The sequence below is a fragment of the Engraulis encrasicolus genome, chromosome 22 (genome assembly GCF_034702125.1).
Source record: "Engraulis encrasicolus isolate BLACKSEA-1 chromosome 22, IST_EnEncr_1.0, whole genome shotgun sequence".
In the NCBI taxonomy this organism is placed as follows: Eukaryota; Metazoa; Chordata; class Actinopteri; order Clupeiformes; family Engraulidae; genus Engraulis; species Engraulis encrasicolus.
In genome coordinates, this window is record NC_085878.1 from 48980833 (window position 1) to 48991389 (window position 10557).

The 10557-nt window shown below is 40.9% G+C and overlaps 1 protein-coding gene across 1 annotated transcript; it reads left to right on the plus strand.

Moving 5' to 3' along the window:
- Positions 1 to 6940: 6940 nt before the first annotated feature.
- Positions 6941 to 9646, plus strand: fgf19 (fibroblast growth factor 19). Its single transcript, XM_063187886.1, has 3 exons — positions 6941 to 7536; positions 7949 to 8052; positions 8509 to 9646. Exons 1-3 carry the CDS (start codon positions 7326 to 7328, stop codon positions 8836 to 8838), a joined length of 645 nt encoding a protein of 214 aa, XP_063043956.1. The 5' UTR covers positions 6941 to 7325; the 3' UTR covers positions 8839 to 9646.
- The last annotated feature ends 911 nt before the right edge of the window (positions 9647 to 10557 follow it).

Consider the following 10557-nt stretch of genomic DNA (forward strand, 5'->3'; position numbering starts at 1 on the left):
AAATGCTGGCATTTTCAAAACATTCAATCCATGCATAAGATGCACAATGGCACAAGGTCAACATAAGAACAGTTAAAATGAGGCAAAAGCATTGTTTTGAGGGAAATATGTGGTCATTTAAAATTGGACCCATGCAACAAATCTCAAAAAAGTTGGGACAGGGCCAAAAAATGTTGTATTAGTTGAATAATTCTAAAAAATAACACAAGGAGGAATATTTTGAAAGGAACTATATTGACTGCCAACATGAATGCACAGATAAAATACCGTCACAGAGAGGCTGTGGCACTGAGAAGCGAAGATTTTGAGGGACTAATTACTGATCTATTACACAGAAAGATTGAATTCTCAAAATTGCAGGCATATAAGGCCTATTTCTGTCACGTAGAGTTCTGTGAAATCATTGCACGAGTTATGAGATCATGACATACCCATTGTCAATAAGCAAACTATGACACTCCAACAATGACAGCTGTTGAAAAAATGACCATAAACACAACACTTGATTAAGGCACATGATGCAGACATTAAACAGTGCTGCAAGTGGCAAAGCTCATTCTAGATGGACCTTGGAGACATGTGAAACTGTCCTCTGATTACAGAATGGAAAAAATATTTCATTCTTTTTTAAAATCATGGAGTCATGCACCCTCCAGGTTATGAAGAAAATGTATACTTCAGCTTGATTTAGTGGTCAGTCTGAAAGACAGCATATATGATGGTAAAGGGGTGCAGAGATGCCTTGGTTATGGTCTTCTTACTCATGTAGAGCATTAACATGAGGGCTGAGTGATATATTCAGACTTTAAACAGCATCCATAGCTACCAAGGCATTATATTTTGGAGCACAGTCTTTAGATATTGGCCCATAATGATGGCAAATTTCAATCTCTACTATGTTCCAATAGTGTGGTTCCATAATAAGAGTAAACAGGTGACAAAATTGTTTTCTTGCAGTGAGGATATGCCACGTATTAAGCATAACAAGAAGGTAAACAAGTCGAAGAACACACCTATTAGTTTAGCTGCTGAAATCATGTCTCGCACATCAAAATATCTATTTTTGAAATAAAATCATGCCATCAGTCAAAGTATTTAAATGTTAAGTTTCCTCCATTGTGTTGTGTTTAGTCTTATCCAACATAAAAAGCATTTTATTGGCCCTGTCCCAACTTTTTTGGAATTTGTTGCAAGGGTGAAATTTTAAATGATCACATAATTACCCCAAAAAAATCATTCTGCTTGGCTTTAACAACTGATATGTTGTCTGTACACAATGCTCTACCTTATTAACATATTGAATGTTTTGAAAATGCCAGCATTTTGATTTTATTCACAAAATACCAAGTGTCCCAACTTTTTTGGAATCCGCTTTGTACAAATCTAGGCCTACATTTTTTTCTAGGGCAATCCATGGGAGCCTCCAAGAGTTCAACTTGTCAGTTAGGTTGGTTGTCACACTGCTTTCAGGATTGGTTGTCAGTACTTTTAATTGGGTATCACTTAACTTGACACCGGCGTCATACGTATGACATAACAGTGTCATAATGGTGTCAAAACGAGTCTAACATAATGTCAATGTGAAAATAATTTTATGGTTATGAAAAAATTGACATTGTTAGGCCTGTCTTTATCATAACCGAATTTCACTTAAAGACAAAGTCATAATGTTTATGACATTAACATAATGTTCATGATACATTCATGACTGCATTATGACACCGTTATGTCATGTGTTAAAATGTTACCTTTAATTGCCTGTGGTGTTCTAGATAAAAAGGGACCAACAAAATGTATTTGGTAATTTTACAGACTGAATTTTATGTAGGCCTGATATAACAATAATAATAATAAAAACAGCCATAGTATGTGGAGTTTTACATTCGAGTTGTGTAAATGCATAAATGTGAATCTTTGAAGTTCCAAAGAGCATCCAAATACCAAAATGGGCCTTATTTGATGATTATACATGAGCTATGAAGGTTCGCATTTCATTGAAATTGAAAATGTTGTATCATTTGTATTAAATGTTTATTTCTATAGGCTAACAATGGTAAAGAATATTTAAAGAAAATCCTGGATCCGTTACGTGATCTGGATCACCACCAAAATGTAATCAGTTGCTCCTTTGGTCATGACTAACAACTCCACAAAGTTTCATCGAAATCCGTTCCCAAACTCTTGAGTTATCCTGCCGACAAACAGACAGACAGACAGACAAACAAACACACAAACCGACAGACAGACAAACCAACGGGACCGAAAACATAACCTTCTTTGGCGGAGGTAAAAACAAGCTTTACTGCGGTCACTTGGGAGCCACACAATATCTGCAGTGCGTTTGCACAGCTGCATCTGTTGGAGACGGGCCAAGGCACTGTATTCTGTACACTACAGCAACCCATACGCAGTTGATGCCCAGATATCCATCCAGGAGAGAAAAATACACGTGTGAGGTACAGGGTCAGGGAGGTTTTACTTAATCAGTGGGATCGCAGGTCAAAGATAACTACCCTCAAGTGTAAATATGACTATACTGACCATTTCTGCTTTTTAATGGTAAAATTGGTTTAATTAATTACGTCGTCATTTTATAATTAATTTAAGATGTATCCAATTTACATCTAATAGTCTTAAAATGTACATTATACCTCAGATGAAATGAGTTGTGTTGGTGAACAAGTGTGACATTGAAATTAGAGTGTAATGTGTGTGTGTGTGTGTGTGTGTGTGTGTGTGTGTGTGTGTGTGTGTGTGTGTGTGTGTGTGTGTGTGTGTGTGTGTGTGTGTGTGTGTGTGCGCGCACGCGTGCGGGCGTGCATGTCCGCTCACATACATTTGTTTGCGCGTGTGTTCATGTGAGTGGGTGCCAGAGTGTATGAGTGTGTTTATGTTGGGGGCAGGGAACTGGAAAAGGGAGAGTGGGAAAGGTGGCTTTCGAGGAAATCATTTTTCCCCTCAATGGAGATCCTAAACTACATAATTATGCTTTACACCAGAATAAATTGGGTTTGGTGCCTTGTAGAGTGTGTTCTTTGAGCAGAATTTGGCCAGACAATATCATAGTTTGAATTGCAGGGGACACTGAAGGGAACAATGCCACCCAATGTATATCCCAGTGGGGTACGGGCACATGAATGTAAGCAATGTAAAACACAGTAACCCCCATAGGTGCCGGAAAGGTGGATGCTTTGGTGCATGCGCATCCCACTTTTGGGCTCATTAAATGAGGCTCTCTCAATTTTTACTGCAGACAAATGAGTGGAGTGCAGCTGCAGAAACATTTCTAAGAAATAAAGTATATATTAAAAAATGCACTACGGCTTTAAAACTCGTTCCAGCGCCTTTGGAAACCCCAATTTATGCTGGAGTAATCCCCACGTCCCCCTGTGTTTGTGCATGGTCCTAGCTAGCTAAATGGTCGCTTAGGCCTGGAGTGGCAAAATGAGGAACAAAGTTCCAATCTATTACATCACCACACTCGCAGATTCACCCATTGTTGTCACAGCTGATTTAACATTGACATGGCAGGAGATTGCAGCGTAAACGTGGTGTTACACAGATCAATGTCACTTCTCCAAAGTCTCAGAGAGAGTGCCAGAACATTCTGACTGATTCTTCATCTCTGCACCTGTTAACGCCATTGGTAGCTGGTTGGGAAACAGATGACAGAGTTTTGGACAAATAAAGGAGCTACAAATAAGGAGTTAGAGTAGTCTGTGCCATCTATTAGGCCAGGGCTGGAAAGAGAACAAAAAAACATACGGGCACTTTGTCCTAAACTGGCCCTTCACACATACAGGCTGTTGTCATGCTACAGTAGCCTATATCCTATAGACTCAGTCCACTGTCTATTTTGAGATGGACCAATGGGCCGCTTTCTTAAAATTGTGGGCCAGTCCCTAAGAAAAACAAACAAATAAACAAACAGATAGACAGTCAGACAACAAACAAACAACAGTGTGGGTGCCCATGGGCCAGTGCCCATAGAACGGAAAATACCCTGCATGCCAGATTACCAGTCCAGCTCTGTATTAGACCTTCCAATGGTAGAGTCTCACTACACCACAGGTACACATCTTTTTAGGGGCCAAGCAGCGAAGCTGGCGAAGGCCCCTATAGAGTTAGTAGGTTTTCTTCATTATTATTATTCTCTAGTCACCATTCCTCTCCCTCTGCAAGTCTATGGCAGCCCATAGAACCGTACGTAGGAAAATGCTGTAAATCGGCACACACATTCGGGCCCGGCTCAGCATTACCCACAGCAATTTATAGGTCCCCAGTCCCAACGCTCTAGCGCCACCAGCAGGTCAAAGTTGCAGGTACATTTCTGCTTGTAACTTTTGAACCGCTTGGCCAATTTTCATAAACTTGGTATCCCTGGAATCCTTGGGCCAAGACGAATCCAACGCACTCTATGACGTCATTTTCCGCCAGGATAGTTTTCCCGCCATTTTGAATTTTGTAAAATTCATTAAAAATGTTAATTTTCCCGCAATTTTTGACCAACTCGCCCGAAACTTGGTATATAGTATCTCTGGACTGAGATACATATGGGGTCTTCAGGAATATTGGATATCTTTTATCGTTTAGCCGTGAGAGCCAATCAAAATTATCGTAAACGTGGCGAAACAGGAAGTGAGGTCATATCTCAGCAACCGTTTGTCGAATTGGGCAGGGATTTTGTACACACATGGTAGTCTATCCCATGACCTACCACAAAAAAAATCAGATCCCCAGCTCAAACTCTGTAGCGCCACCAGCAGGTCAAAATTTTAGCTACATTTTTGCCTGTAGCTTTTGAACCGTACTCCCAATTTTCAAAATATTAGTACACAGGTCATCTTCACACTATGCTGCATCCAGGTATGGATTTTCGTAATGATTGAAAAAACTATCAGCTCTCAGCAGCCATTCAAAATTGTGGAAAGAATGGAGGGATTTTTCTCATCTCTCTGTCCCCCTTGCCAACGGCACCTGCGCACGTTCACTGACACCATTCTCGGCAGGGGGTCTCTGGACACACCAGAGACGAGAGTTAGGTGTGTGCGTACTCTGCTATTGCTCTAGTGTCAACCAAAGCCCCACTGCCCCAGCCCCTGCACATACCCCCTCCACCCCCCACACACAGGGAGAGGGAGAGGAAGGGGGGAGAGGGATAGAGAGGGAGGGAGGGAGGGAGAGAGGGAGGGAGGAAGGGAGAGAGAGAGAGAGAGACCATTGTTGTTCTCTCGGTTCCTCTGTCTCACACACACACACACACACACACACACACACACACACACACACACACACACACACACACACACACACGTTGCTTCTATATACACCAATTCCTCAGACCAGTCTCTCAAAAGGCTGGCCAATATTACATTGCAGCCTATAGGATTCTTATGTTTAGTATTTCAAGGACATATCTATTTTCAGTAGGCTCCCGATTCTTTTCCATAATATTGTATGTCATATAAACAATTTTACTAAATAGAATGATCACAGAGGATTATAATTGCTGTCCAAAAAGCAAGCCTCTCAAGTATAGAAATGACTTGCTGATATTTTATAGACTAATTTGAGAGGGAATGGAAATGTGTTACTCAATATAAATCAAGGGCAGCACAGGCCCTGCCATGGCCAACCGGTAGGGCACTCGTCTATCATGCGGCTGACTCGGGTTTGATTCCCAGCCCAGGTCCTTTGCCTACCCTCCCCGTCCCTCTCCCCATTTTCCCCTCCAAGGAATGCACCCCAACATTGGCGAGATTTGGGCCAAAGGGGGCGCTGCAGTTCCTTCTGTTGCCATGGCAACTTTGGCAAATTTACTGCTTGGCCCCGCATTGCTGCTTGCAGCTATATTTGGTCTTGTGTTAATGTTTGAACATAAAGTATGTGTTTTACATGTCCTTGCCTATAAAGAGTGTGTCTTTATTTTAGCCTGATTACCAAACCTCATTGTGTACATTGAAAGGGAGAATCTCACCAATGTTATGAAGTCTTTGTGAGTGATGAAGTCAACTGTGTGCGCTACATTTGAGTTGTACTGCAGTGCGTATTCAGGCTTATAGCACCTCACCACATCACAGTTTCACATACTGTTGGTCTGGCCTAGCCTACGTTCCAGATGAGTGCAAGGCAGAACTATTAATCTGAAAACAATCAGGTTTGGGTCCTGTACGTAATCAAGAAAAAGTATTAAAGAATGGCAGTTGGGGAAGAAATGATTCTTACATTTACACTGAGTCATTACTTCCTAAAGTTAGCCCTCATTAACATTTACAAAACAATTGTAGTACTGTACAGTAGTGTATTATTATTTTGGCTACTGTTCCCTATGGAAATGGCATGATTGAGAATGTGAAATGTTTTACAAAGCGGTAGGCCTATCTATGTATGCAGGTAGTGGATTAGGCTTGTGTTCCAAAGTTAAGTCTTCTACTGATGCTGGATTTTCATGAATGGAGTTGTTTACACTACATTACTGTTTAACTACAGTGCTGCTCTGCTGTGATTCACAAAAAAATGATTCAAATTGAAACAGATTGCTCAATCATTATATCACTCTAATCACAATAATGACCAGAATATTCATCATCATAATAATGATAATACTGTATGAAAAAACGATCTCAAAGCCAACCAGTAAATTAGTTTGACACATTTAGGTGAGTGATTTTTATGTTGTACTTTTCATGGACAAAAGACCACCCTTGGTTGTTGGCATGCGTAGTCTTATAAAACACTATTTTATTTTCGGTGCGAATGAACTTGAGTCTGCTGAACTTCATCTTAACTGAACATAATAGGTAGTTTGGTAATAGTGCTGGCAGAATCAACTTCCAATGTTTACATTGCAATTTTAAAAAGGCTAGGCCTTGATCTCTTGACTTTCTACTTATACATTATTGGCACTGTCATATCCTGAAAAGCTTTCCAATTAATTTTACAATTTTATTCGGCATGCATTAACAAATGTCCAAAATGTCGAATTCAAATCTATTGAGTGAAGCACAGAAAGCATGATGAATTCATGATCATCCAAATGAAAATCCTCTGAATGAACCCTCATTCATCTATGGTCTACTGAACTGGTGCTTGCTGTCAATTGGGTGGTGTCTACGGGCGTGTTGTGGTTTGATTCTCCGAACTGGCAAAGAGGGAAATGTGTATTGATTTGACTGATAAGGATTGCAGATAAAAGCCAAAGGACAAGCTCACTCAAACCAAGTGTGTGTTTGTTCGCCGTGGATGTGGCATCTGCCCTCAGTGTGTGCGCGCTCAATTCAATTCAGTTTAGTTCAATTGCGCCTTAGGAGGATTACTGGTTTCTGATGATGACAATCGTGACGCTATATTGCATTAGCATTTGCCTTGTGATGATGAGGGTAGAGGCTCTGCCTTTGCCCGGCTCTGGGCCGACACTGGACCACGACTGGACAGAGACGGTCAGGCTGAAGCATCTTTACGCTGCCAGAAAGGGACTTCATCTGCAGATTAGGAAAGATGGAAGAGTGGACGGATCTCCTCAGCAAACTGAACTAAGTAAGCACAGTTAGTAATCCAGTATATCTAATGTGCATCCAGACATTTGACCTTAGATGTTTATAGCTTGCTGTTATGCATGGTGAAATCTGCCACAGGTATCAGCATGCTTCATCATCAGCATTTAGAACTGCAACAAAACACAATATTAGGCCTTTTAAAGCATAACAAAGCCTAGCCCCATTCAGGCAACATTCTTTGATTTTGTTTATGAAAAGATTGGTCTAACGTTTTACGAATCGTGTTTTCCATCTGCTTTGTACAGTACCCCTTTTCAGGTCACCTTTTCTTTAACACAGTCCTATGCCTTTATAATATACAGCTATGGTGTACATTTGTAGTTATTTATTTGTGCATGTTGTATATTTTACAATGGCTCTAAATTAATCTCAATCATTTATTTTTGTCTCAGGTTTAATGGAAATACGTCCAGTTGACAGTGGCTGTGTGGCCATAAAAGGAATCGCAAGTTCGAAGTTCCTGTGCTTGGAAAGAGAGGGGAGACTGTATGGCTCTGTAAGTGTTTTATATGAGTTGACTTTATAATGAGGGCGTTTGGGAATCAGTTAAATAACCATTTGGGAAAGGTTATTAGTTGGTTACACAAAAACCTGGCTGTTTTGGTAACCTTTGACAATACTTTCACAAATGCATTATACCTTACAACATGAATGTCCTAATTCCTATACAAATGCATGTTTACTTACACACTGAATAAAAACATTTAAAAATTAGCAGTCTTTTTTAACATATAACCTTTGTCCCGTTGTGGGAATTGTGGCATGTTTGCAGTGTTAAAGTTTATTTGAAAGAGACATAAACAACCTTGGCCTCTGTATGGCTAATGCAAACACCTCTAGGAGAACTTAAAGCAGAGCGGTCAGGTCATGACGTCAGACATACGTTTTCTATGTGTAGAACTTTCATCACCGCTCTCTACCTTATCTGTTCTCTCTGAATGTCGTTTCTCAGCACAGGTACGAGAGGGATGACTGCACGTTCGTGGAGCGGATCCTCCCAGATGGATACAACGTGTACATTTCCAAGCAGCATGGCACCTTGCTGAGTCTAGGTGCTGGGGCTGGCAGCCAAGCACATGGCACTGAGGGAGGGTTCAGCAGCCATGCCCAGTTCTTACCCATGAGCAACACTATGGCGCAACCAGAGAGCCACCCCAGTGACCTGGACTCTCTATCCCAGTACCACCAGGGCTCACAGTTAGACCTTCAGCTAGACAGCATGGACCCTTTTGGAAAGGTTTCTCAGATCTACATACAAAGCCCCAGCTTCAACAAACGATGAGTGATTCTATGCAGCGTTTATAACGTGCTTCAAGAATTCTAGAATGCCCGAGTGTTCTGAATGAGCACACTGGGCACAGAGAGGAAAAAAGGGGATTCTATTCAGCGTTTTTAGAATGCTTCAAGAATTCTAGAATGTTCGAGTATTCCCAATGAACACAATGGGCCGAGAGTGATTCTACTTAGCATTTATAGAATGCTTCAAGAATTCTAGAATGCCCAGGCATTCCATATGGGCACAATGTGCAGGAACGAGGGCCCAGCTCAAGACAGGGTTGGATTGTTGGACTGAGGAACACTCCATTTGGGACTATTTAAATACAAACCAGCAACAGACTGAGAACGCCTCTCAGCAGAACCAAGTGAACTCCAGTTTGTGTGTGTGTGTGTGTGTGTGTGTGTGTGTGTGTGTGTGTGTGTGTGTGTGTGTGTGTGTGTGTGTGTGTGTGTGTGTGTGTGTGTGTGTGTGTGTGTGTGTGTGTGTTAGACCATGTTACAAGGTCTTTATTGTATTTTTTCTATTTTAAGATATATATTATATTTTTTATTGCATTTCAAAATGCCTTCAACTTTTGTTCCCAGAAAATGTGCTGCCAGTTTGTGCAAAATATCTGCATACCTAGCGTGTAGGCCCTGTAACTGAATAAAATTAGGCCTATGTTTAAATTCCTTCTTGTACATATTTTTTGACATTATTTAAAGCTGCTGTTCAAAGAATTGTAAAGGTATAACATGTTGTGTCAGCCTATACCAAAACAAGTCCTATGCCTATGTTTTTATTCAGCCCAAAATAAATAACATTTTTTATATTTTTGTATGTGCACAACTGAGTTTTTTCTTTGACACCTATTTGACAATTTCCCCTAATATATCGCACAGCAGCACCAGTTCCTTACGCTTTTCATATGTATCAGATCCTGTTCTAAACTAACAAAAAGGATTTTTAAAAATCGGTACATTGAGGATTAACATTCATGAGTTGTGACAATGTTCTAGCCAGGTAAAGATATTTGACAGATACAAGTTGAAAACTGTTGGTATTGTGGACATTTTGATGGGAGCGTACCTATGTTCCCCGGGTCCTATGTTCCCCTGTCTTTGTATGGGACCGGGGAACATAGGACCCTTTTTCTAAAAAAGGGTCCTATGTTCCCCGCATTGTATGTTTCCGAGCTTTCAAATTGCCCTTCCCCAAAACCATCTCTAAACCTAACCTGTCGTAATGCAATGTTTCTGAGTTGTACATTTGTGCCCTGACCAAAACTATCCCTAAACCTAACCTGTCACAGTGGCAACAACAACCTGCGCTTTGCCATGCGGCAGCAGTCTACTTGGAAGCAGTGGGGAACATAGAACCCTTTTTTGAAAAAAGGGTCCTATGTTCCCCGGTAGAGGGGAACATAGGACCTGGGGAACATAGGACCCGGGGAACATAGGGATGACCCCATTTTGATAATGACATAATGTCCATCATGCAGTCTTGAGTGCCTAAGCTGAAATAGGCTACCTGTGAACCCATGAATCTGTGGACTTGGGCTGAAATTGAATGGTAGGCTATTCATTTAAATAGAAACTTAATTTAGCCTACAAAAAAATCAGCCTACGTGTCAGATTGAAATATATTCATAGAAATCATAAAGATAGCCTATAGGCCTACCTTGCAGGACACAAAAGGATAGAACAGAGAGAGAGAGAGAGAGAGAGAGAGAGAGAGAGAGAG